Source organism: Hoplias malabaricus, chromosome 2 (genome assembly GCF_029633855.1).
Source record: "Hoplias malabaricus isolate fHopMal1 chromosome 2, fHopMal1.hap1, whole genome shotgun sequence".
Classification (NCBI taxonomy): Eukaryota; Metazoa; Chordata; class Actinopteri; order Characiformes; family Erythrinidae; genus Hoplias; species Hoplias malabaricus.
The window spans coordinates 43,123,757-43,151,584 of record NC_089801.1 but is presented as its reverse complement, the minus strand read 5'-3'; the positions used below and the strand labels follow the sequence as shown (position 1 = coordinate 43,151,584).

The 27,828-nt window shown below is 39.9% G+C and overlaps 2 protein-coding genes across 7 annotated transcripts in view; one reads left to right on the top strand and one right to left on the bottom strand.

Annotated features, from left to right (window-relative positions):
- Nucleotides 1–1,561: 1,561 nt before the first annotated feature.
- LOC136676711 (scavenger receptor cysteine-rich type 1 protein M130-like) lies at nt 1,562–5,173 on the top strand. Its single transcript, XM_066653900.1, has 6 exons — nt 1,562–1,658; nt 2,403–2,717; nt 3,183–3,488; nt 3,812–4,108; nt 4,772–4,929; nt 5,159–5,173. The coding sequence occupies exons 1-6, from the start codon at nt 1,562–1,564 to the stop codon at nt 5,171–5,173; spliced, it is 1,188 nt and encodes a 395-aa protein (XP_066509997.1).
- A 9,956-nt stretch (nt 5,174–15,129) lies between these two features.
- Nucleotides 15,130–27,828, bottom strand: part of pcm1 (pericentriolar material 1) — a 40,377-nt gene continuing 27,678 nt past the window's right edge. For all 6 annotated transcript variants that reach the window (XM_066659764.1, XM_066659763.1, XM_066659767.1 and 3 more), the window contains 8 exons: nt 26,607–26,666; nt 26,039–26,186; nt 24,294–24,439; nt 17,924–17,996; nt 17,548–17,741; nt 17,002–17,094; nt 16,774–16,897; nt 15,130–15,968 (listed from right to left, as the gene is read on the bottom strand). In XM_066659764.1, the coding sequence (XP_066515861.1) occupies nt 15,943–15,968; nt 16,774–16,897; nt 17,002–17,094; nt 17,548–17,741; nt 17,924–17,996; nt 24,294–24,439; nt 26,039–26,186; nt 26,607–26,666 (864 nt within the window). In that variant the 3' untranslated portion in view covers nt 15,130–15,942. The remainder of the gene's footprint in view (nt 15,969–16,773; nt 16,898–17,001; nt 17,095–17,547; nt 17,742–17,923; nt 17,997–24,293; nt 24,440–26,038; nt 26,187–26,606; nt 26,667–27,828) is intronic.

Sequence of the window (27,828 nt, the reverse complement as noted above, 5' to 3'; positions counted from 1 at the left end):
ACTACAAAGACAAGACATTTAATGTTCAAACCGATAATCATTATTGGGGTTTTTTGCAAATATTCACTCATTTTGAATTTGAGGCCTGCAAATTCTTCACCCGTTCTTGACTCCGAAAGATGAGACATACGCAAATATTCACCAACCCATACAATCCTCTTTCAAAGACCTTCAGGGATCAGAACCTTATAGCTGAGGTTCTAGATAACAAAGGAATCCATATTAACTGCTGTGATTCTGCTGATCAACTGCTCACTGCAGGTAAGACATGGCTCTGGATTGAATGGGTTCATATTTATTGCATTTAAAGTAATAACTCTCACTAATGTGATGTCGATGTTGATGTATGTTGTTGTCACTGGGGTCAGAAATCACATTTATTCAATCTTAGGAGCAAGTGTCATATACCACCCCAGGTTTACACTTAAGTGTGTGTGTGTGTGTGTGTGTGTGTGAGAGAGAGAGAGAGAGAGAGAGAGAGAGAGAGAGAGACTCCAAACTCCCACCAGCAGATCACTGTATGTGACTTTATTGCTGATGGTTATGGACCCTTTTATCTTCCTGATCACCAAGCAGTGGGAACAGTTCATCATGACACACACATCAGTTAAACTCCTGAGAGGCAGAAACACGGTTGAAATAAAGGGTACTAAGTAAAAATGATAATAATGTTATTATACTTACTATTATTATTATTATTATTATTATTATTATTATATTTGTTTACAAGCCACTAACTGGAGTCAGGTTGGAGAAAACGAAACGTGGACACAGAGAGTATTTGAGTTGTTGATGCTAACACTGCTGTAATTATAAGTAATGTATGTTCAGAGCTCCTGAGAAATGCAGCTCACTAATGCCTCTTTAACACGTGTAATCCGGGGAATTTCTAGAAAAACTCCAGAATATTTTCACATGTGCTGACTCAGACTTAGAGTGTTTACTACGGAGGAAGGAGGATAAAGTCTGGGTTTTGTCCAAGATGAATGCTACAGGTGGTTGCACTGACACATACAGCTCCTCCAGGTAAATTCTAAAACATTTCTATGCATGTGTGAAAGGGGCATAAGTGCCAGGCCAGTCATCAGAAAATAGTGTTCTCCTTCAAGCAGTTTGTGGTGAAGAGGTAGAGTTTTAGATGTCTCAGAGAAAGCACGCTCTATATGATTGAAGAAGACGTAGTTTTATGGTCATTGCTATGTCTGATAGGTGTGACAGTGCAGCAGCTGCACATGCGAATATGAAAACCAAGTTTAATACCAATTGTCGGCTAGAGGGGTGTAAGTTCACCAGAATTAAGATGTTGGGCTGTGGACCTGCATTCTCTGGAACTGTAGAGCTCCATCCAGTGGCTTTTAGATGAGTTGGAGTGATTTACATCTAAATATTCTGTGATTGTATCCATCAAAACCTCACAGCAATGTTAGGAGGTCTGCGGTAAACCATTCCAAATGTGTACATTAATTGCGTAAGAGGAGGATGTCACAACAGAGTAGAGATTAGATGTAGCTCTTTCTGAAGCCCTGAACGTCTGCATTTGGACTCACGAGTTTTCACAGAGATGGACAGAAGGAGAGTTGGACAAATCTCAAGTCCTGGGCGAGAAAGCACAGTTATTCTGACCACCGTGATCTTCATGATTATCTGCTGCAGAGCAGGTGAGATGGACTGGGTTTAACTTGATGATTTCTTCTGGTCTCATAAGAGCAATGATGGGTAAAGATCAGCAGATATTCACAGTTTCTGTCCTGATTATTTCTTAGTGTCCACATCTGTCCAGCTTTGTGATTGGTCACACGGCCTTTAGGCCACATTTGTTATTATTATCATTATTATTATTATTATTATTATTTTTATCATAGATGAATAGAGCTCTATGCTTCACTTCCTGTACTGACAGGTCTTACTCAGAGTAGTTTGAATGTTTGAATTAAAAAAAGAATAAAAAATAAAAGAAAAGATGCTCACGATACAGATGAAAAATGTAAATAATTTTAAAAATGTAGGAAGTGTAGAGGGTCAAATAAACAGGTTGAATAATAAAGATAAAATATATTTTAAAATATTACAAATATGTAAGAAAAACAAGAGAATGTTGAACACCAAGACACTAATGAAAAATGAAGAAAAAAATGTAGAAAAACAATATAGAGCTTGGTAAAAACAAAATGAATGGCATTCATGGTGATTGGGTGTTGGGGTCGCTGCCTGTATAAGCACTTGTTGCCTCTAATAACTTGTGTGTGAGTGTGTGTGTTTTGTGCAGTGGGTGTTTTAAAAGTCGAGTGTACTGCAGTCCAGTGCCAGAAAATGTATGTATCATGTTCACATCTGGAGACAGTTTGCGATCAGTATCAGATGTCCAAATTCCTTGTTCCTTCTGTTTCTTCTTCTCATTATAGATGCAGCCAATGTCCAAATGGTGGAAGGAGATGACCTCTGCTCTGGCACACCTGAGGTGTACCATGAAGGGAAACCGAAGAAGTTGGAAAATTACTACATTTACTACGGGACAATAGAAATTCTGTGCAGAGAGCTGAACTGCGGAGATGTGGTCAATGCTATGTTCAGAAATGAACGGAGAAGCTCGGATAAGGATTTGTTCATGCATAAGTTGGACTGTCAAAACAGTGCCCAACAGCTGTCAGGGTGCAAAATATTCCATGTGCCCATCAAACCCAGTTATCGCAACATCAGCATCACCATCAGCTGCTCAGGTAAGATATTCCAATCAAATGCAGAGTGATCATTTAGTAGGCAGCCAATTCACCCATTCATTCATTCACTCGTTGGTTCTCCCAACACTTCCTCCTGTTCAGGGTTGCAGTGGGCCCACCTCTACCCGGAATCATTGAGTGCAATGCAGGAACATAACTTGGATTAAGCATCAGTCCATCACAGGACATGACTGGCTGAGGGTATGAAAGTGTCCACAGGTGTGAGTGTTTCAGTGACTGGATGAATGTGTGGTGTCCTGTGATGGACTAGGTGCCCTGTCCAGGGTGTGCCCAATGATTTGGAAGTAAGATTTGGAGCCACAATAACTGTAACCAGGGTGAATTATGGTAGAATGTGAATGATTGAACCTGTCATGTTTTACTACATGTTTACTTCTGTTTAGAATAAAAGTTTAGAATATCATTTACCTATGTTTAAACCTTCCCTTCTGTGTATCCTCTCAGATCTTGTGAGACTTGAGAATAGTGCTGGAGTCTGCTCTGGGAGAGTGGAGGTGAAGTCCGGTCAGTCCTGGATGCCAGTGTGTGAGACGGACTTTGACTGGCAGGATGCTCAAGTGGTCTGTAGAGAGATGGGTTGTGGGACTCTGTTGAAATTACAGGGGGTACCATATGGAAAAGGGTACCTCCCATTTGGGACCACAGAGTTCCATTGTAATGGCACAGAGAAGAATCTTCGAGCCTGTAGCATCTTACCCAAAATGGGGCAAACCTGTATACCTGGCCAAGCTGTTCAACTCACCTGTTCAGGTAGGGATAGGTCTTCCGCATACATCCTTGTAGGATGCGTCCTTCACCAAGACTGAGTGTTCTTTAGATGCCAAGTGATTCATCAGAATCATGCTAGCTGATTCTAACATCTGTAACCGGGCTAGTGTCCTCGTGAAGTCATGAGTGAGTTTGTACTTGGTGTAGCTGGAAAACAGGGTGAGATTTTTGATAAAGCACTTGTTAACAAGAAAGGCTGGTCCAAGCTAGCAGCACAATCAATGTCACAGAAGACATTTATAGAGAGGTCAGTGGTGGTAAATACATCAGATTTTAGGAGGCTTTACTCTCCCTCCACTCTCCAGGGCCTGATGATGTGAGGCTGGTGGAAGGCAGTGGTCGCTGTACTGGGACAGTGGAGATCTTCAGTGATGGGGTGTGGAGAAAAGTGACTGCAGACAGATGGTCCATGCAGGAGGCATCGGTGGTGTGCAGACAGCTGGACTGTGGCTCCGCTGTAATGTCCACAATGAGAGTGGCTGGGAAGGATGAGATCGCATGGGGTTTCCATGTGGCCTGCAAAGGATCTGAGTCTGCCGTAAAAGAATGCACAATTTTATACAGTTGGGAGGTCAGGTTCCCCGTCGGAGTGATCTGTTCAGGTACCTTGTACAGCATAGTGGGTAACATCACGATTTGACATTAATTTTTCTGTTGTGTCATGATTAGAATTGAAAATGGCTCTATAGGGAAATGTAATAAATGCAGATAAACATTTCAGCCAATGAGAAATTAGTTTGAAAAATTTGGCGTGATGTGTTCTGAAGTACTTTCCATTTCAGCTCAATCTTACACCAAAAATAAGTCACTTGCAATTCTGAGTTGATATCAAGAGGTCATTTGTCTTTGCGAAGCTACCACAAGCTGAAAAAGCCATTTTTAAAATAATTTGTTACTCAGCAGGACATGGGCCTATTACATGACAAGCTTTTTCCACCAACCTGGAACCAATTTGGTTTCTCTGTTCGGTCCTTTTTTATGAACCACAAACATTTGTTTTTTGGATTCTGATATCCTATCAGAATCCATCAAATATTAAACCCGACAATACCTGTGGAAATAATATGAAAATAATAAATGGATTCTTCTCAGTAACTAGGATGATTATTAATTTCAATTTCACTGAACCATATTAAGCTTTTCATGGAAATGGCTTGCTTATGGCTGTGAGTTTTATATGATGCCTTTTTGTGTCAATTGTCAATCCTTTCCTCATGGTGTGCCATGCTTTTCCATTCAGTCCCTCTCATCTTGTGTTCTCTCAGAATTTGTGAGGCTTGTGGATAGATATTCTCTCTGCTCTGGGAGAGTGGAGGTGAAGCTCCATCAGTCTTGGAGCCCAGTGTATGAGGGGGACTTTGACTGGCAGGACGCAGAGGTGGTCTGTCGAGAGCTAGGCTGTGGACCTCCTCTAACTCTGCCAGTGACGATCTTTCAAGGGAAACCATTTGGGATGAAAGAGTTTCGGTGTAGAGGCACTGAGAACAATCTCCAAAGTTGTAGAACCTCAGCCAGTAAGAACAGGGACCACACACTTGGCAAAGCTGTGGGACTCACCTGCTCAGGTAGGTAATTACATGATGTATGGAGTCAGCGTATTGGGTTTTGAAATTTAAACACACTCAGTGATGTTCTGTACTCGCTTTTTCCAGCGCATGATGAGCTGAGACTGGTAGATGGTAATGGTCGCTGTTCTGGGGCAGTGGAGATGTTCAAAAATGGACAGTGGAGGAAAGTGGGAGCAGATAACTGGTGCATAAAAGATGCTGTAACTGTGTGTACACAGATGAACTGTGGCTCTGCTTTGGCAGCTACGAAGACAAAACCCAGGACCAATTCGCCAGAAGTGGGAATTCTGATTGACTGTGAAAAGTCCTCAATCAAATGTCATTACAAGAGAATTTGGCGAATTAACTTTGTTGCTGAAGTCATCTGCTCAGGTAATGTTTGGCCACACTGACAATGATAAAGTGGGGGAGCTAGAACAGCACCACCTAAAGTCTAAGCAGTATATTTGCAGCCAATGTATATTTGACCAATGTGGAAAAGCACCATAACTTTCCTTATTTTGCATATTTGCAGAGGTTTTGATGAAGCCCACTATCCAGGTCTCTTATTCCTCAAGTGTGTCCAGGAACCTCCAGGGGCCAGAGGTGTTCAGGGGCCACATGTTCATCATCACCTGCTCCATTCAGACGCAGTTCCCTGGAGGGTCCTTCTACCTTCAACTGCCCATCAACAGAACAAGCGACTCTCAGGCAACGGACAGTCACTTGGCCTCCTTCATTTTCCCTGCTGTGAATGATTCTGACCAGGGGAACTACAGCTGTGTTTATGAAAATGAAGTGATCTTCCAGACTGAAATGTTCCAAATAATGAAATCAAAATATTATAACAACTGGATTTCCGGGCCTTTCATCTATAATTTTACTTCTATAAGTGAGCCTCTGTCCATTACAGTCACAGGTATTAACTGTAGGGATTTTGTTCTTTTTGGGTTTGGTCAGTCTGGGTATCTGTGGTGTTAACAAGTATATAACAGACCTGGACAATTAATGTTCTCCTCCAAGAATGCTGAACTGTTGACCAATGGTATTTGAGAAACTGACCAATGCTGTTTACACATCACAATTTATTCTGTATTTGGCTTGATTTGAACCATTTGTGAAAAGGTACTAAATAAGAACCCATTTCCAGGGACCACATTTACATAAAGGAAGCAAACATGCTCAGTAGAGTCCAGTAGTTTAAGGAACAGGCAGTGGCCATAACAGTATTGGCCAATTAGTATTCTACTCAAAACATTACGAAATATTAAGTGATGGTGTCTGTGATGCTAAGCATAAGTGTGCTTTCTTACTGACCAATGTGGATGTCTGTTAGCTAACATAACAGTATTGGGCAGTTTAATGTTCTCTAAGCATGTTAAAGATTTTGCAGTAGCAGCTGTTTGAAAAATATGTGATGCAGTTTGAATGCCTGGAAAAGCTCAGCTTCATCCTTAATGATAGGCATCGTGTGATTAGAGTGAGTCCTAGCTAATACTGGACTTAAATGTCTGTAGCTTTATATACACACAGTACCACATTCAATTTAGTCTTAAAATCTGTGTGTATGTGGTTTTCAGATTTCCCATTGACTTCAGTTATCACCAGATGGCTGCTTGTTCCACTGCTGCTGCTGATAACCTGCTTGTCCATTGTCATGATCTTCAAGAAGTGTGGTCACTTCTTCACCAGAGACACGTCAGGTGAGTGACCACACCACCACGAATGAACAACAGAGCGAAACTAAAATACACCACAGAGCTTCATTCATTAAGAGAGTCCAGAAATAAGTGTTGACACATGCCTAATTCACTTATGTCATAAACAGTTTGAGAGAGGGAAGTGTGTCAAGAGCTTTTTTTGGACTCTGTTAATGTGACAGATAATGTTACAGTACAGTGCTCCACTAATTATATATCTATTGTGTTTTAATCCACACATAATACTGATGGGATAAAACAGGAAAATTTGGGTAGAGAATATTGATAGAGAATATTAAACATTATTCAATTACTGTCTGATGCAACAAACTAGTGCATGACCAAAGCTATTAAGCTTTTGTGACGTGTTGAGAAATGTAGGTGAGCCTCGTACACCCACTGCTAAACTAAAGCAAACTTCAGAAGGATCTTCAGGTAACATTAAGTTTAGGATTGTGGGAGAAGCTTTTGAAACTTTTCTGTTTCTTATTGTTGTGCTTGGGTTTCTACAGGCTGGGAAAATCCAGGAGATGCTGATGATGAGAACACAGAGTTATAGTCTCTGTTCCATCACTCGCTGCAGAGTAACAGAGTTTGAAGAAGTGATTTGGAGAAATTGAGTAGGGGGAATGAGGAGAAAGCCAGGAATGTGTTTCATCGAGAGTGAGTGAGGATGTGTGGTCAAAAATGAGAGATGGTCTATTCTGAAGTTCACACTTGTGGTTTCATGTTCTGGAAAAATAATAATTGAGAAATTCTTGCTAGAGGGATCTCATGATTCTGCAGTGAATAATGAGACATTAAGGCAAGTCACAAACCCAAGTATCAGAGAGGATCGAGAACAACATCTTGGTGCTTGTACCATACTTGGTGTATGTGTTCTTGAATACAATTTTATTACTATGTGAATTTAGCAGTGGAAGATGACGTCAAACAAGAACACAAGGACATAACAACCCACAAGTACACACAAAAAAAAAAGCGTCATGAGTTTGGACTTCAGGACAGCAATGTTTCACGGTTGCACAAGAGCTAACCACATCACCCTGCAGAGTGTGAGACTGATCAGATAACTAGTGTCACATTCAACAAGACAATTTCTGCCACAGCATTCAATCTCCTGCTAGTCTTCATTTTCCCCACTTTATTAGCATTGCAAATATAAAGAAAGGTAGAATGATGCCTACAAAGATGTAACAGGGACAAAATAAAAGTGTAATTTTGAAAGGCATAAGGAAAAAGTGTAATTTTGAAAGGCAGTCTATTATCAACAAAGTGCACCAAAGTCACCTGTCATGGTGTGGGGTCAGTGCCAACAGCATGGGTGAAGGTACATGGGTGGAGGTGGATATTGGAAATTATAGATAACTATGCTGCCATCAAGGTGATGTCTTTTCTCAGGAAGTCCATGGTTATTTCAGCAGGACAATGCCAGACTGTGCATGCTTAACTGGCCTGTGGTCCTCCTATTGTCACCATGGAGACAACCGTGACCACGAAGTGGTGAGCACATGATGAATTCCGTCATGTGGGAATGAGCAAAAATTCCACTCACAAAACTGCAAACGATTAGTTTTTTAAGCGTGTTGCAGGTGTCTGAGTCTAAATGTGTTTATTTTTACAAAATACAGTTACTTTAGTTCAATTAAATATTTTTGTTACATTAACTTTTCTAAGATAACAGGAGGATTAACAAAATGACCCAGCTTTTCAGGACATGGGATTTGTACATTAACATTGTGAAAAAGTATCTGACCACCTATGCATTCATTCATTCATTTTCTGTAACTGCTTAACAGTTCAGGGTCGCTGTGGGTCCAGAATCTACAAGGAATCACTGGCTGCAGGGGGGGAACACACCCTGGAGGGGGCGCCAGTCCATCACTCACAACATCCACACAGGTGTGAGTGGACACTTTTGAGTAGCCAATCCACTTACCAATATGTGTTTTTGGACAGTGTGAGGAAACCTGAGCACATTGATGGAAAAACACACAGATGTGGGGAGAACAAACCAAATTCCTGTCACATAGAGTGGGGCTTTACACCAGGACCCTGAGACAGTACCTGTTGCACTCAACATCCATGCACAACTATGTAATTCAAATTAATTAAGGTCCAATTAGAGAATAGTTTTCAGCCACGGTCCAGAACATCATAATTTCCAACTTGCATTATGATCAGTGCCATATACTGTATACCGAAGTAGCTTAGTAGTTACATTTACAATATTACAAAATATTACAATATTTTAAGTTGTTAGGGTTAGAGTTAGGGTTTAATGAATGTAAAAGCAAATTACAATTATATTTCTATATATTTTAACAATATATGTTGTCAGTTTTCACATGGAACAGGACAAATTATAAATAACAAATACTCTAAATAAAATATATATTTCCCCATTTCAAATAAATGTAAAAAATAATTATTTTTAAAATAAAAATGTACATATTAAAATAAAGAGTGTAACAAGTGTCTTGTAGTTTCACTTGACTTCATTGCTTTTCCCCAATGCCACAATATCATCAACATTTCTCCACTCGCTGCATAACCAGTAAGCTGACGGGCTCTTCTTGCTGAAAGGCAAGAATTTATCAGAAAAACTTACTCCATTTTGATTGTTATGTCCAGGTCCAAATAGGACAGCGTGTGGTTCCAGACCCAATCTGTTGTCCAACTACATTGTGCAAAACATAAATAAAACCAGAATACAATGATTTGCAAGTCCTTTTCATTCATTCATTCATTATCTGTAACCGCTTATCCAGTTCAGGGTCACGGTGGGTCCAGAGCCTATCTGGAATCATTGGGCGCAAGGCGGGAATACACCCTGGAGGGGGCACCAGTCCTTCACAGGGCAACACAGACACACACACATTCACTCACACCTACAGACACTTTTGAGTCGCCAATCCACCTACCAACGTGTGTTTTTGGACTGTGGGAGGAAACCAGAGCACCCGGAGGAAACCCACGCAGACACAGGGAGAACACACCAACTCCTCACAGACAGTCACCCGGAGCAGGAATCGAACCCACAACCTCCAGGCCCCTGGAGCTGTGTGACTGCGACACTACCTGCTGCACCACCGTGCCGAGCCTCTGTCCATTACAGTCACAGGTAAAAAGTGTAGGATTTTTACTATCTCTGGGTTGGGTCAGTCTGGGTTTCTGTGTTGCTGTTGTATATATCAGAATTGGACAGTTAGTGTTCTCCTCCAAGCACACTGAGCGGTTTAATAATGGTATTAGTGATCAAAACACCACTTTACCTCAATATTATCTCTTTAAAAAGTGATGTTTCACTGTTGTGCAAGAGTGGTACACATTTGTGCAGAGTGAAAGACTGATCAGATAACAACACACACAAAAACCCTCCCCACCACCACCACAGCGTTTCCTGCCACAGCTTTTAATATGAGGCCAGTTCCAGTTCTGTGTATGGTTAACAAATACTGGCCTCCATTACAAAAGGCCCACATTAACCAATATATATTTGTATCACACTTATCCAGCTGTGTCTATCTCCAGGTTAGACCTCAGGCCTATCATGGGCACGTAGCAGTGTTAAAAGAATTGGTAGCATATTTCTTAGCATGTTAAGTTACAGTTGCATTAGTGACACCGGTGACTGTAGAGACATGGACAGCGTGCCTCCTTTCCTTTCAGTTCTACAGAAATTAAGCCAAAATTATCCACAATATTGTGAAATACCAGAGTCTGTGCAGTAGAGACCAGAGGCGAAGAGAGCCCTCCCCCACCAGCACCACAGAGCTCAGCTGTCTCAGTTGCGTAGGAGCATTGCATATTTTTATAGCCTGCAAACAATTTTAATTTCTAATTATTGTCCTTTTCCCAAAACACATCTGCACATTATGCAAGGATTTTCCATTCCATCTTAAACAGTGTCACATTTAAAGTGAATTGGATAATTCTACCAGGGCAACAGCAATTTGACATCCAATTAAAATGGAACGGAAATTCCTGCAGGCAACAGAACACAACTTTTGCAAAATTCAAGTTGGAGATGAACGTTCAGTTGAAGCCAAAATGTCATTGCCACCCTGTAACTGCTGCACATTTTAAGGTGGAATGGTGAGCGAAGCCAAGCTGAGCATGACTAATGTACAGAGTTTCTTAGTGCAACCAAAAGTAGAACATGACATGACTGTCAAAACATTAAAATTTTACATTTATAATAAATTATAAATAATAATATGACTAAGTGATATCTGACAGCTAATGAAGATAAAGGGATTAAAGCAGGTCTGTGAGAAGGGAGCGGGTCTTGCAGGGGGTCTCAGACTAGTTAAGGCTGTCCATTACTTAATTCCTAGGTATAAAGGCAGTATTTTTCAGTTTTCAACTCTCTTCTATTGGTCTTTTTGTGTATGGAGACTACACTGTGTGCACCTGAAATGAAGAGGAATCCCTCCAAACCCTCTACGGACAGAGAGACTGTGGTTACCATAAGACTGTTAATATCAGCTAAACTCTGTAGTGCAGTGCTGAGGCCAAAGCAGCAACAACAGAGGCTCTATTCTCTCTATTGCAGCTCAGTGAAAAATAACAATGATTGTGAAGATGTCATTTTAAGGTACAAATACTACCTAACTTTGCTTTAAGGCACTGCCGCAGTATTTTATTATTCGAGAGCAACACAACACAGCTGGAGATGAAGAAGGTTTTAAGGTGGACTTACTTCTTAGGACTGGTGTTACACAAAGCTGGCCTTGCACGGATAATCAAAAACACCAGTTTTCACAACTTGCTCTGGTATTAAAGTATATGTCTGATGTTCTTCTCAAAAAACAAAGGCATAAACTACTACTACACCTTTTTGACCAAACATGAAAAAAAAATGAACAATGGAGGAATCATTCATTATTATTTTTAAATTCTTTTAACTGTTCATGGCACATGGTTTTAACATCAATTTCAACCACAGTTACCATTATGGATTATTAAGAAGGAGATCCTGAGATCTGACAGTCACAAAACAAGTCTATAAAGCCTGTAAATCGCTATTTTCACTTCAGACTTTATTTCAACACAGCCACAATCCCCGACACCTCAAAACAGGGAGCACCATTCCACCCAGGTCCAGGTGGAGTTGATCTTACTCAGTCCGATGCACAGCTGCTGGTCCAGTGCCTGTGTGAATCTCTAAAAGAAATTATGAGATGGTTCTAATGTTTTGGCTGATCGGTGATCGACGTATGACCCTTGCTCTCTTTACTTGCCCCAGGTCTTTCGTAATACATACTGGAGCCTTCCCTTCTCCTCCACATGGGGCAAATATGCAGCCTTTCAACATAGCAATGGCCCTCAGACCACAGAGGGGTGAACTCCTTCCTACCCTCCTCCAAATATTATGCTGCAGTGCTGAGCCCAGAATAGCTAAGATAGAGGCTCCATTTTCCCTACTGAAGCTCAGTGGAGTACCACAGTAATTCTGAGGCTGTAATTGTCTGGTAAAAGTACATCCTAGTGTTGCTTTAACATACCTCTGTTTGTTGTTCTTCACAGATTTTCATTGAGCTTCGCATCTGCGTCCGTAACTCTGCAAGTTGTTTTTGAAGCTTGTTGTAGTTGTGTTTAACTGCTTTTTTCCAAGTTCAGGAGTTGGAGGCTGGTTTCGAGCTGCTCTTTTTCACTGTTGATGTTGACACACTTGGGTGCTGATTTCTAAAACAAGAAAGATCATTAATGGAGGGTTAATAACTTTCAGAATGTTTTAGACACTCATCCAACACTTCAGGCCACATTAATCAGGAGTTTGTTGGAATTATATAGTTATTTTGAATAAGTAGATTGCTTTGCTGCCAAAGAATATACATATCATGCTTGCTTGTTTAGGAAAGGTCAATTCTTATATCAAAAGGACATGAACCCAGTCACAAGGTGAAAATAGGAAACCCCCAAAGGCCACCGTATGACTACAGAGATTATGTCCAAACGGTTGACAAAAATGGTAAACAGGAATAACGTACTGAGCAGAAAATATGCTGACATCATTAACTAAAATATTGAAAATTACACCTTATCTATAGAGGAAGTTGAAGGAGGATATATGTGTGTGTGTAACAACTGCCTGTTAGATCTCACTCGCACTGCGCTGTGAAGTGTCATCTCCAGAGATCTCTGTCCATTAAAGGTTTGAAGAGTGCACCCACTGTCTCCAGTCTTTCTTCCACGCATCAAAAATAATACACTGCGACAAGTTCTTTCTCCTTCAGCTTCTAGTTCACAGGGGAGGCTGTAGTAGTTGTAGGAAAACTGCTGGAAGAATCAAATGGCAGACAAGACAGCCAGAGTGGGAAAAGGTGCTGATATTGGATGATTGGTTCTGGCACTCCAACACATCCCTAGATGGCGCTCCATTTTTCTGTGTGACATATAATTGTAATTAAAAAATCTCCCTTTTTTGTCATTTAATAGTAACTGTGATGTAGTATTAAAATGACAGTTGTAATATTATAAAAATAAAAAAAAACCTACGCAAGCCTTTTTTAGCTGCCATTAGCAATATAGCCATTGTCACATAGGTTTGTCTCGCATTTCAAAAACAGGAAAGCCCAAAATACAAACCCTTGTTATTGGAAGTCTTGAGAAGCTTTGGTGCTTCATATCAATGTCTTTGTTTACAATAATAACTATAAAACTATACGATTAGTTCATTACTTGTTTTTGAACATTTCTAAAACCAAGCACCTAGCTACTGAAAGATTTACAGCATTGTTGGAGTGGAGAGTGGACACTAGAAGGGGGCAAGCTGTTTTAATATTAAATTGTGCGAATGGATTTACATTACAGACATCTGCAATTCATTTATGACCAGACATGATTCAAAATTAAGATATCTCTAATTATATTTTGACTGTAACAATGTGTGATATCTTTAATTACATTTGGACTAGTGTAAATGACGTCAAATTTACAACTGAGTTCAATGGAAGCTTCAATTTAATTTATGCCTTTTGTTCTAAATAGTCATAATTCCACTTAAAGAGATCTTAAATTCCCTCTATATTAAGGGTATCTTAAATATATTTTAAAATATCTGAAACTAAATTGTAGATATCTGAAATTAAATAGATATCTTGAATGAAAGTAATGACTAGTAAAAACTTAGATATCCAAAACTGTATTTATGACTAGTCAGAATTCATTTTAAGGCATCTACAAATACATTACAGATATCTTGAACTTATTCCCCTTTTGTACTTCTGATATCTTAAATGATAGTTCTGACTAGTCCGAATGTGATTGTAGATATCTTAAATTATTATTCTGACTAGTGAAAAATGTAGCTGACTTACATAGCCCATTTTAGCGTCATGTAAAAGTCGTCAGGTCTGCATATTATAGTGGACTTTGGTTTTACATTTTCTGTAAAGTCACTTACAAATACTTGTATCCGTGGGTTGCTTTTTGGAGCTTGTTTCTAAAATATTGCCCTTTTGTTCTTGCTTCATAGAGATAATGTCAACGAAACTAAGCTAAACTTGTAACATTTCCACGTTATGGAAGTCATGTTCATATGTTGCCATCTATTGGCGACAGAATGCAATTACTTCATTTTTGAACAGTCGAATTTAAATTTAAGATATTTGTAATACTAATTCAGGATTTATTACTCATCAGAAAACGAAATCGCTGCGATATCTTAAAAGACATTTTGACTACTCAAAATATCTGCATTTACAGTCTGACTAGTAAGAACAGTACATCTTAAATTGTGATTCTGACTAGTCAAAATTGAATTGTCACTAGTCAAAACTGTTGTAGATATCCAATATTTAATTAAAGATAGTCAGACGAAAGCAATTTAATCTTAAAACAGCTTGCCATAGACTATATGGAAGGGACCATATTAGAGGCTTAGGAATATTTGCAGGTGTTTTGGGTCAATATTCTAAGATATTGATTTTTGGGTTTTCATTGGCTGTAAGCCATAATAATCAACTTTTAAAATAAATAAAGGCTTGAAACAGATCACTGTCTGTAAATGCATCTATGTATGAATTTCACATTTTGAATTGCTTTACTGAACTAATTCAATCTTTTGTTGATATTCGAATCTATTGAGATGCATCTGTATAAGGGCTTCTTTCCACTAAGTCTGGGCAAACCTAATCTTTAATTCAGTTTATTTTAAAAATAAAAAGTCTGAAACACATTCTGAGCACCACTTTCACCATGCCTCTGAAAATTGGAAGAGGAATACTTTCAAAAGTTCTGCATTAATTAAATGGCTAGCATGTAAACAAATCTCATTTAGTATTTTTTTAAACAATTACACCACTGAATTATGATGAAAGTTTGAATAAACTTTGAATGAAATAATGACGCTCTCTCAGGCTTCAGAGGGAAAAGGTAAAAATTAACAGTTTATTGATTTCCTTGAAACTTCGACAGAAACATTTAAGAATCACATGAAAAATCAAACAATCAAAAAGCACTGAGAAGACTAACGCTAAAATACAGTATGAGAGAACAGATAAAAATGAAGAGAGAACGCTCAACGCTAGAATTAAGGCCAAAATATCACCCCCAGGGGATAGAGATATAGAAAGACAGAGAGAGAGATAGTGAGATCAGTGCTCAGGATACCTCTCTAAAACTAGTTTTTAGTTCCCAATTTACTCACAGCAGATTTTAACTCAGATTGCATTTCCTTAATGTCTGTTCGCCTTGAGCCTCGATATTCATCCCCTGATTTTCAAGGGGGCCAAAGTGCATCAGGAGGAGGCTGTGGGGAGCCATATATTCAGGCACAGAGTTAAAAAAACCAAACCTAAATGAAAAACAAAGAGGGCCGAGGAAGAACAAGTTTATGTTGTTTAACAGGTCGTGCTCTGAGAGCGAGCGAGCGAGCGAGAGAGAGAGAGAGAGTCTCCAGTGTGTAGCTTGGCTTTAAAGGAAGAGGGAAAACTAGAGCGCAGACTGAGAAACTACAGACAGAGAAAGCACTGCGCTTCCACAACCTCTCTAAAACAGACAACTTGAAATCAACTAATGAACAGAGCCTTTGCTGGGGGAGCCACTGAGATTGGCTTCAACAACAACGCTGGAGAAGAGGAGGATGAACAAAATCTAAGAAACATCTCAGGGAAGAAAATCACATGTGGATAAATAGCAGAGATGATGGCTCTGTGGCGCGGTGCTTATAAATGCCCCTTCTCAGGCGCTCTGCGCTCCCACGGTTTCTGTAGAAAGAAAGAAACGTGTCAGAGAACAGACTCTAGAACCAGAAATAAGTCCGTTGAGATTGAATTAAAGTGTAGGTGGAATTTATTTAACAGGTGAAAAGGCAAGAAAATACAAGTTCATTTAGAGAGCACATTTAATGCAAAATGGCAATTCAAAGTGCTTTACAGGCACACATACATCATTATTAATAAATAAAGTACATGGTGTATTTGGACGACAGAAAATGAGCAGCTGCTGCACACTTCATATGAGTTTTCTTGTATATTATGAAAATGTATGTTGGCATAGCAACCACCAGCCAATCAGATTACTCTACCTGCGTCTCAGCGGTTTGTGCTTTCTGACAACTGTGCAGACACTCTGACCACAGCCCTCGGCCCTGGAGTGAGCATTCCTGCCAACCGTACAGGCAAGTGTGTGTGGACACCCCTTATTAATACTCACATCAGTAAAATTTTTGTTTTATAGAAGTTAACCCATGCAATGATCTGGGTTTGTAGAAAACATGACACACTACAAACAACCTAGTGCAGCAGCAATTTAAAAGTCTTCCAAATATGAGAGAGTTTTATCAGTAAGAAAAACTTCATCAGAGACGTCTCCCTGAAACATTAATACAACATCAACATGATTTCAGTCTCTATTCGTCAGCCTTAAATCCCCTTGCTTCTCCCTGTGAATACGGATCTGTTTTGTCACTGGGGTGAAGTATGGGGGAGTTAAACATTCATTCAATCATTATCTGTAACTGCTTATACAGTTCAGGGTCCCAGTGGGAGTTAAACAGTTGTGAATATTTACCAGGCTCTTTTAGAGAGTGTGCACTGCCCACCAGTTCTGTCAACCCCTCGCCAGCCTCACTCAGGATCTCCGCAGAGAGGCTGTTGTTCCTTTGTTCAGCAGTGATTCGCTTACGCAGCTCCTCCTAAAAACAAAACAAAACAAAACACACACCAGGGTTTTCACTCGCACGCTCATGAGGCTGCTGGAATTTTCAGGGTCATTTACTATCTATACGCCCCTTCTTACCTCACACATAACAGAGAGTTGCAGAGGGAGGTCTTCAACCTTCACAAAGTCCTCCTCATCAGATTTCTGACTGGTGTTTCCAGACCCCACTTCCTGTGATAAAAATAAACAGATTTTACTCACTGCATTGCAACCAAACAGGCCTACACAAAGAGTTCAGCATCTAGCATCACTGCTCTCAGATTTTGCAAGGAACTCTCCCAGAATTATTAATAATAATTCATATATTAGGTTTATATTCAAGTTTTCCTTTCCTTTTTAGGTACAGCACTGACTAGATCATCTGTATTACACATATACAATGTTTTGTTCTTTCTAGGTATCAGCACTAGCCCTTGTTCTGGCAGTGTCTTGGCTCAAGGGGAGTTTCAACTCAAACTTGTACTAGCTAGGATACACATTCTGTCTGAACATTAAGTACTTTTGTTAGTCACTCTCTATATGAGCATCTGCTAAATGTGGTAAATGTAAAGTGCACAAAAATCTGAAGTGTCTGTTAAGCTTTTACTATTAGAGCGAGCAAGAGCGAGAGAGAGATGCACATACATCAGCATTAACCATGACTGGAGAGTCTGTCTGAGGGCTGGTGGACCCCTGAGTACTCTCTTGAGCTGATAGGCCTTTCTCTTGGTCTGAGGGGGCAGTAGTGTCTGCAGAAGCTCTGTCATTCTCTCCTTTGGTCTCTCCTACTGCACCTCCAGCCTCCCACTCCTCTATTGACTCTGGTTTGGTGCTTTTACCTGTGGTAGTGTCAAAGAAGGAATAGGAGACAGAGGAAGAATAAAAAATAAAAATAAAAAATAAATAAATAAATAAAAATTAAAAAAAGAGAGAAAAGGGGTCTCACTACAGTACTGCTGCATGTATTTAGAGAGTGTTTAAATGCAGAGTAGATGAGAAAAGAGAAGTGCTGGAAACGCACCCTCACTGCTGTCTGCTCTCTCCGGGTCAGGACTGGACTCCTGGGCCAATCCGTCTGATGACACTCCATTGCACTGTGAGGGAACACGTACGTAGCATTGGAGGTTGATAATCTCTACGGATAATATTTAGGCCGATTTACACTTCTGAGCTGACTCAACCCAGGGTCTACACTGTAGCCTGCGCAAGTTCTCTACATCACTGTGTAAGTTTATACTTTGTGTTGGTGTGCCAAAACACTAGGGCTGAATCTCAAACATCTCCCTCCATACTATATAGTACACAATGCTGTGGTGTAGTAGTATTAGTTTTTGCACTATTTAGAGATTTGTGTGTTATTTGAAAGAGCTTATTTTACAAAAGCAGCTGCCAGGAAAGAAACAAATACAAAGTCAGGAAATTTTTTTCAGAGGCGTCTGTATTTTTCCACACGTCATTTTTTATTCATTCTTTAGTCTCCAAACCGATGTTTCTCACCATGAAAACTGTACCAATGGTTCTCAAACTGTGCTATGCGTACCACTGAAAAATTTGATTATTACTTAATAGCAAAGAAATTAATAACTAAATATCTAAAATAATCAGGTCATGATGTTCCTGAATAGAGAAGGATGACATTCAGAGGTAAAAAAGGAAACAAAGCAAGAATTCTGTCCATGTAAAAACAAAACAGAAGAAAACATTCAGCAGAATGGGGAAAAAATTTTTTTAAATGGCCTTTCTTTACATAAAATACTGTTTAACACTAACAGCCCTGTTGTGAGCACCTGCTCTACTCGCAGCACTCTCTACCTATATTTAAAGAGCATAATTCTTAAATTGAATTGACATCTCTTCTAGCTTTTATTTCTTTCAAACTACTTAATACCATTTTCCAAAAAGTTCTCAAAAATGTAGTATTGTGTTTACAACATTCAGTTTATGCTCATTTCTTTGTTCTGACTGTTATTATTAGTAATTAAATCAGAATGGAAGAAGAACCAAGAGAGACATGTTTCTGTGATGAGACAGAGGTTGTACTTGGAGGTTTTGGTTTGATAATGGGTGGTACTCTAGACAAGGCTATTACTCATGTTCAGAGGAAGAATTTCATTTAAAAAAAGGCTATAAATCTAACAGGTTCATGTTATAAAAATCATTGTAGCCATATAATAATATATTATTCATTCATTCATTCATTGTCTGAAACCGCTTATCTAATTCAGGGTCGCAGTGGGTCCGGAGCCTACCCGTAATTACTCACACATTCACTCACATCTATGGACACTTGAGTTGCAAATCCACCTACCAATGTGTGTTTTTGGATCGTGGGAGGAAAGCGGAGCACCCGGATGAAACCTACGCGGACACGGGGAGAACACACCAAACTCCTCACAGTCCTCACTCCACTCCGGGTCCCTGGAGCTGTGTGACTGCGACACTACCTGCTGTGCCACCATGCTGCCCATATACTAAATGATCTACATTATATTTAGCCACAGGGTGGTTTAGTTTAGTGCTGCCAATCTCGTCAGGGAGGCTTCCCAGAGAACAAGACTAATTGCGCTGTCTAGGACACCTGGCCTCAGAGCTCTAAAGCGTCACCAGGGACGAAACTCAGTATTGTTAAAGTTTCTGGCGGCTGTGCCAATCGGGAGTCGGTTCTGATACTGTAGAGCAGGGGTCTTCAAACAAGGGCTCTTTAACCATGGTAGCATACTGCAAGTTGTCTGGTCAAGGGAGTAGAGTTTGGTAGGAACCGTATGGGCACGTCTCTATACCAATCCAGCGACTACTGAATTGTCCTTAGCAATCATTCTGGACTAAAACCAAAACACAACGGTCTAATCAGTGTCTTGCCAATGTTTTTGGTACAAACAGTTAACATCTTGTTCTCTACTCTGAGTCCTGACACCCGAACCCACACAGTTTTTTCCCTAAATGTGAGAGAGGCTGTTGCTGTAATGAGACAAAGTGCTGTAAACATTGCATCTTGCATTCACTTTAACTTCAAAATATTTATGTCATTGTATATAGTTTGTTTTCTTAGATGTTCTTCTCTGGCTGCAATCCAGGCTTCCAAAAGAGTGAAAAACTGTGAGCTTACCCTTTGATAAAAAGTTTGAGGACACCTGCTCTAGAGCATATACAGTTGTGTTCAAAATAATACATTTTATTTCATAGGCGCCTTTCTGTCACTCAAGGACACCTTACAAAGAGTAAACAATAAACATAAATAATTCCGAAAAACACACAAGTATACAGTATTGGAAAAAAATGAACAATGTAACCGAGTCATTTTAAAGGAAAGGCAATCTTGAACAGGTGGGTTTTGAGTGAAGACTTGAATTGTGTGAGTGAGTTTATGTTCCGTATGTCGGGGGGTAGAGTGTTCCAAAGCTGGGGAGCAGAGCGGCTGAAAGGTCTACTTCCCATGGAAGTGAGACGGGCAGGGGGAACAGTCAAGTGAATGGAGGAGGAGGACCTGAGGGTGCGAGAGGGAGTTACAACATGGAGGAGATTGGAAAGATATGGTGGAGACAGATTGTGGATGGCCTTGAATGTTAACAGAAGGATCTTGTAATCTGTGCGGAACTTGACCGGAAGCCAGTGGAGCTGTTGCAAGACAGGAGTGATGTGGTGGATGGAGGGGGTTCTAGTGATGATACGGGCAGCTGAGTTCTGGACCAGTTGAAGCTTATGAAGAGATTTGTGGGTAACACCCAAAAGGAGGGAGGTGCAGTAATCAAGGCAGGAAGTGACAAGACTGTGGACAAGGACGGCAGTGGTATGGGGTGTAAGGGAGGGGCGGAGACGGTTGATGTTACGGAGATGAAAGTAGGCAGACCGGGTAATGTTATTGATGTGAGATTGAAAAGAAAGAGTACTGTCGAGGATGACACCCAGACTCTCTACTTGTGGGGAGGGGTGAACAGAACAATTGTCAATGTTAAGAGAAAAGCTGTCAGTTTTGGATAATGTTGATTTAGTACCAATGAGAAGAACCTCAGTTTTATCGCTGTTGAGTTTAAGTAAGTTTGAGGAAAGCCAAGATTTTATTTCCGTTAAGCAGTCAGTAAGGGAGGGGGGGAGGGAGGTTGGAAGTGGGCTTACAGGCAAGGTAGAGCTGGGTGTCATCCGCGTAACAGTGGAAATTGATGTTGTACTTACGAAAAATATGGCCAAGGGGAAGAAGATAAATGATGAAGAGGAGGGGCCCCAGGCTCAGAACCCTGGGGCACACCTGAAGTGACAGAAGAAGTGTGAGACGTGAAAGTTTTAAGCTGGATATACTGAGTGCGGCTGGAGAGGTGCGATTTGAACCAGTTTAGAGGGATCTGGGTGATACCAATGGAGGATAATCTATTGAGGAGGGTGGTGTGACAGATAGTGTCAAATGCTGCACTCAGATCGAGTAGGATGAGGATGGAGAGTAAACCAGAATCAGCTGCCATTAGGAGGTCATTGGTGATTTTTATGAGAGCAGTTTCAGTGCTATGGAGAGGGCGAAAGCCAGATTGGAACTGTTCATACAGTTTGTTTTGAGAAAGATGAATATGAAGTTGGGACGCTACTATTTTCTCAAGAATGGAGATAAAGGGTAAATTTGAGATTGGATGGAAGTTATTGAAATTGGTAGGATCAGCACCAGGTTTTTTTTAGAATTGGAGTAATTACAGCAGTTTTAAATGATGCAGGAACAGTTCCAGTGGAAAGAGAGGAGTGGATGATGGCAGAGATGAGCGAGACTAGAGAAGGAAGACAGGCTTTAACCAGAACTGTGGGGAGAGGGTCCAGCTGACATGTGGATGGCTTTGACTTACGGATGATATTTGAGATTTCTGAAGTGGAAGGAAGCTGAAAGAAGGAGAAAGAATGAGCAGGAGGAGGAAGTTCAGAGTTGATACAGGAGATGGGTAGTAAACTGAGATGCTGGTGAATCTTCTGGATTTTATCAACAAAGAATGTCATGAGTGAATTACAGAAAGCAGTAGAACACAGATGAGATGGTAGAGAGTCCGGAGCTTGGGTGATATTCTTATACAGAGAAAAGAGTGATTTGGAGTTACCTTGGATTTGGTTTGAGTAATACAGTCCTTGTAGCGTAACATATGATTATTGTAGATGTCTTTGTGAACAGTTAGACCAGTTTTCTGGTGGAGTTGCTCAAGTTGCCGACCTTTGGCTTTCATGAGCCGAAGTTCCGGCGTAAACCAGGGGGCAGAACGAGAAAAAGTAACAGACCTGGTTTTTAGCGGAGCGAGGGAGTTGAGTAAGAAATTAAGTCCGGTGTTGTAGTGTGAAACCAGCTCATCAGGGGTGGTTAAGTTATGAGTGTCCATGAGGGAGTAGGTGCTGGAGGAGAGAGAATCCAAATCAATGTCCTTAATATTGCGGAAAGAAATGAGGCGGGGAAGCTTATTGATGGAGAGAGGGAGTCTGATATTAAATGAGAGGAGGAAATGGTCAGTTAAAGGGAGTTCATCCACTGTGTTGTCTAGAGGGGAGACACCAGAACAGCAGATGAGATCCAAGATGTGTCCCTTAGAGTGAGTGGGAACATTAGTGTACTGCTGGAATCCAAAACCCTCGAGGCACGATGTAAAATCTTTAGTGAGAGGGTTATTGATATTGTCCATGTGGATATTAAAATCTCCCAGCACTATATTGTTTGGTGAGAGAAATAATAGCAGTGTGTTTAAAAACATTAGTTAAGCACAACATCTTAATAGTAGATTTATTTCCATGCATTAGGAACATTTCATGTGGTTTTCCAAATCAAAACATAAAGAGAAATGTATATAACTACTTTACAGAAAATACCAAAAAATGAACATTAGGCTGTTCAAAAAAATAGCAGTATCTGCATTTGTCTTTACTAAGTCAAAACATGTACTCTTTTTTTTTTTAGGATTTAGCATTCCTGTGAATCACTAATCTAATATTTAGTTGAATAACCAGTTTTTTTAGAACTGCTTCACATCTGTGTTGCATAGAGTCAACCAACTTCTGGCAACTGTCAACTGGTATTCCAGCCCAGGATGCTTTTACTACATCCCACAATTCATTTGCATTTCTTAGTTTTGCCTCAGAAACTGCATCGTTGATGTCACCCCACAAGTTTTCTATCGGATTAAGGTCCAGGGATTGGGCTGGCCACTCCATAACCTCAATTTTGTTGGACTGAAACCAAGATTTTGCTCGTTTACTAGCGTGTTTAGGGTCGTTGTCTTGTTGAAACACCCATTTCAAGGGCATTTCCTCTTCAGCGTAAGGCAACATGACCTGTTCAATTATTCTGATATATGCAAACTGGTCCATGATCCCTGGTATGCGGTAAATAGGCCCAGTACCATAGTAAGAGAAACATGCCCATATCATGATGCTTGCACTACCATGCTTCACTGTCTTCAGAGTGTACTGTGGCTTGAATTCAGAGTTTGGGGGTCGTTTGACAAACTGTCTGCAGCCCTTGGACCAAAAAGAACAATTTTACTTTCCTCAGTCCACAATATGTTTCTCCATTTCCCTTTAGGCCAGTTGATGTGTTCTTGGACAAATTGTATCCACTTCAGTACATTTTATTTTTTTTTAACAGTGGGACTTTGCGGGGACTCCTTGCTAATAGATTAGCTTCACAGGCGTCTTCTGACTGTCACGGTACTCACAGGTAACTTGAGACTGTCTTTGATCATCCTGGAGTTGATCATTGGCTGAGTCTTTGCCATTCTGGCTATTCTTCGATCCATTCGAATGGTAGTCTTCCGTTTTCTTTCATGTATTTCTGGTTTTCCTCTACATTTTAAAGCAATGGAGATCATTTTGGCTGAACAGCCTATTATTTTCTGCACTTCTTTATAAATTTTACCCTCTCCAATCAACTTTTTAATCAAAGCTCGCTGTTCTTCTGAACAACGTCTCTATCGACCCATTTTTCTCAGGCTTTCAAGGAGAAATGCATGTAGAGCATGTGCTGGCTTCACCCTTAAATAAGGGAAACCTGATTCACACCTGTTTCCTCACAGAATAATTGACCTCACTAATAGAACTCCACGCTGCTATTATTTTGAACACACCCCTTTCAATGAATTATGCAAATACACACTCAAGAGCATGCATGGTTTTCTAAGAATCAACTGCACCAACTGTTACATTTTTTGTCATGTGGTAATATAATTTATACCAAAAACAGTAATTATCTGGTTAGTCAAATTGGACTGCTATTATTTTGAACACAACTGTACCTTGCTAATTAATTTTGACTGTTCCTTGTTTCAACAAAAAATGAAATATTTGGTCACATTTGTTTCCACTGGTTTTCTATTCTCCCCTACAGTGAATAAAACAGGAAAGACAATGCTTGGGAAATGATGCAGAAGCCTGAGTCTGACCTGGGGCTGTTCAGTCGTGTCCGAGGCCTGAAGTGAAGTCTGCACTTCCACAGGGCCGGCCTCAAACTCCTCCACCTCCTCAACCTCGTTCTCATCCTCCCCACTGCCATAGTTATTCAGGGCCTGGGTCTCGGCTTTGGACAAACCTCACACACACACACACAAATACAAGCAGAATGTATACCACTGAACAGGATTTTATTAGAGACTGAGGCTGTAGACAAAAATCATTGTAACACATTAATATTAAATGTTGCCTTTTGTAACAAATCTGAAGACAACAAGACAGCAGGCTTTAGCTCCTGAGTGTTTTGGGGAATGTTCACATCTTCAGGCTGATTAAAGTAAATCCAGGAGAGACTGCACAGCAGGGATGAAACATTTTGAAAAACATCCGATTGTGATTTCTTTTTTCTATAATTTAAGGTTTAAGCTTGTCATTTTTGTAACCAATAATAACTGGCTTTAATTTTGAATGCTGAACTTCTGGGTGCAGTGTGTCACTGTCATTTAGGGTACATTCACACAGCAAGTAAAAGTGGCCCAAATCAAGTATTTGTTTCTTATGTTTACACTGTCTATATCAGGGGTCGGCAAACTGTGGCTCCAGAGCCGCATGCGGCTCTTTGATCCCTCTGATGCGGCTCAGCTTTTGAAAATAATTAATGAGTACCTAATTAAAATATATTTTATTTTGATTTGTTAATTTTCAAAATGTAATTCTATGAAGATTATGGCGATCTTGTAACATCTAAAATATTTTAATATTCCAATGTGCAGTTTCTTGAACTGTTTGACAGCTGACTGCATGGCGCCAGTAAAATAATGACGGCACGCAGAGAGAGGACAGCATTTTTGTTTGCTGCCAGTGGATAATTTAAGTTTGGCGTTTTTACTACAAGGACTCAAATAGACATTGAGTATTTTACTTAACCTTCAACCCAACGTCTTTTTTGTTTTGTTGCATGCAGAAATTTTATTTCATTTTCTCTGCAGTCGTTCATTGATTTCATAAATGTAACAGTATAGTTTGTTTATAAATAGCACAAAGGCAAAAAAAACCCTGTTATGCGCAGTGTTATTTCATGTAAAATTTCAAAGGGTTTTGTGGCTCCCAGTGTTTTCTTTACTGTGTGAAACGGGTCCAAACGGCTCTTTGAGTGGTAAAGGTTGCCGACCCCTGGTCTATATAATGTGACCCATATTTGACCTTAATCTAAATACAAAAAAATATCCGTCTGTTTCATACAAAGCACGTTCATTTTTTAAATGAAGGAACCAGACTGGTTCACAAAACCTCCCTATTCTTTATTCCAAATCAACACCATGTTAAAAAAAATTAATTAAAACTATAAAGAATATTAAAACCTAAAAAGATAATTCTTTCGTCCTAAGTGCAAATTTTCCGGGTCTCTCATGAACATAAGATCGCCAAATAAAACTAAAATATTTGGACCACAGTCAGATCATTTTCAGCGGCCAGAGTGATATGCCAGAGGGGGGAAAAAAAGTGGCCTTAGTTGCTGCTGACCTCATGTACAGAGCAGTGTTCGGGTAAAAACTTTTCTTTTTGCCTTTGGTTCAAGGTCTAAAAAAATCAGGAATAAAATAAAACAATGTGTCATCTCTTGTGGTTTCCATAAGTTGGTCAAAAACATCAGTCGAAGTACAGACCCTTCCTAATATCAGACAGGAGGTAAACTGCTCAGATTACATATTTCCCAATCAGATCCCAGGAAACTCACTAATGGATAGAGGCAGGCGTTCTCCCTCCTCCTCTTCCTCTTCTTCCTCCACTGAAGCTTCACTGCTCTGTTCAGTTTTCTCCTCCATTTGTTTCCTTTCGTGCTCCACACTGCAGTACGTCCGTCCCTGCTCTGTCTCGTCTTCATCCTGAGGAAGCATAAACACACACACACACACACACACACACACCTTAGAAGAATGGGCAGCAAAAAGAAAGGGAACAAGCGTCTGGTTCCAAAATGGTGGGAAAAAAATTTTGACATGAAAATATTTAATATAAAAACCTATTTCAAAGAAGTTTGATCGTGCTTTAAAACTCAACCACAGCAATAAAAGACTCAATGTAAATAGAGAACCGGAATCTCATTTAGCTGTGCACTGCTGTGTGTTGTCTAAATGACAATAAAGTTCACTTTGACTTTTGATTTTTAACTCAAATCCAACTCAGAACAGATAGTAATAGAGACTGGTCTTTGATTTTTACTTGTGTAATATCAGTCACCACCTTTTTAGTGATTGCCTATTATGACTAATCTGTAAGGGCTTTAAAGAATGGCCATGACTCACTTTATCCTCGTCAAAATACGAAGTTGAGAAAGTCGTTTCTGCTTCTCTGGTGTTCTTAACCTAGAACAAATATATTTCACAGATTAAAGATCACTTTACAAATCTATCACTCCTCCAGGGGATCTGTAAAATAGACCTGAACCCAGGACCATTCTTTCCACACTATTTTAAATCATACAGAGTTCTCACACCCACTCAAGTTCTCGTTCTTTATCAATATCAGGAGCATCGTTACAGTTGACTCTTTGTTTACACACTCAAATCACCTGCAGTCTTGTCCTGGCGTTGGTGTGTACCACATGTGCATACATTGCCAGTAGTGATCAATCGATATGGGTTTTTTGATTGCCAATGCCGATTTGATTTTAGACAGCAGTAGTGGCCAATGACTGATATGTAAAGCCGATATTCCGATTCCTCAGGCAGTGAATAAACTAGAGGCATTATCATGATTTATTTTTACAGAAAACCCTTCAAATCTGTAAAAGAAACCATTTAGAGATCCTGAAATATATATGAAGTGGTCAAAAGCTTATGAAAACCACAAAAAAATGTTAGTTACTATAAACTGAAGAGTTCATGAGTCCCATTACTTTTTACTTCTTACAATTGTGTATCCAGGGGTCTACTTTCATCAGGTAAAATTTGGAGTTGATACCTCATACTGATTTGAAGTTATTCAACCTGGAGCAGAGTGGACAGATGGCTTCTCCAAATGTCTCTTTAGACCCTAAGCTCTCCATAAGGAAAATTATTACTTTTACTGCAAAAATACAGTGTATAAATCTTGTCTAGACCTAACGTCAACATCTTAGTGTTTTTCTTTACTTTCTATGAGAAACTCGTCTCCTGTCCCTCACCAAGTGGCCATTTACCCCTCACCAAACAGTAAAAACCCTTAGTTATGGTGTGTTTTATTCTGATGTTCTAAGTTTATTTCTGATGTTTACACTTGTTTCTCACGAGTACAGTGTTCCTTTAAATGACTGACGTGTTAAAAGGCGAGAGCTGCACTCTGATTGGCTGTAGAGCAAGGCAACCTCCCCCACACCCCTGCTGCATTTAAATGTCCTCAGTAGGTGAAACGTAACTAGTAAAAGAGATCTAAGCATTGAAACATGTTTATTGCCTTGATTATTGTTTGTGGAGCTTGTGGCTGCCAAACAGAACCTCTTTCACGGTATCTGGGTCTGTTAGGCGCTGAAAACATATGAATTCTGCT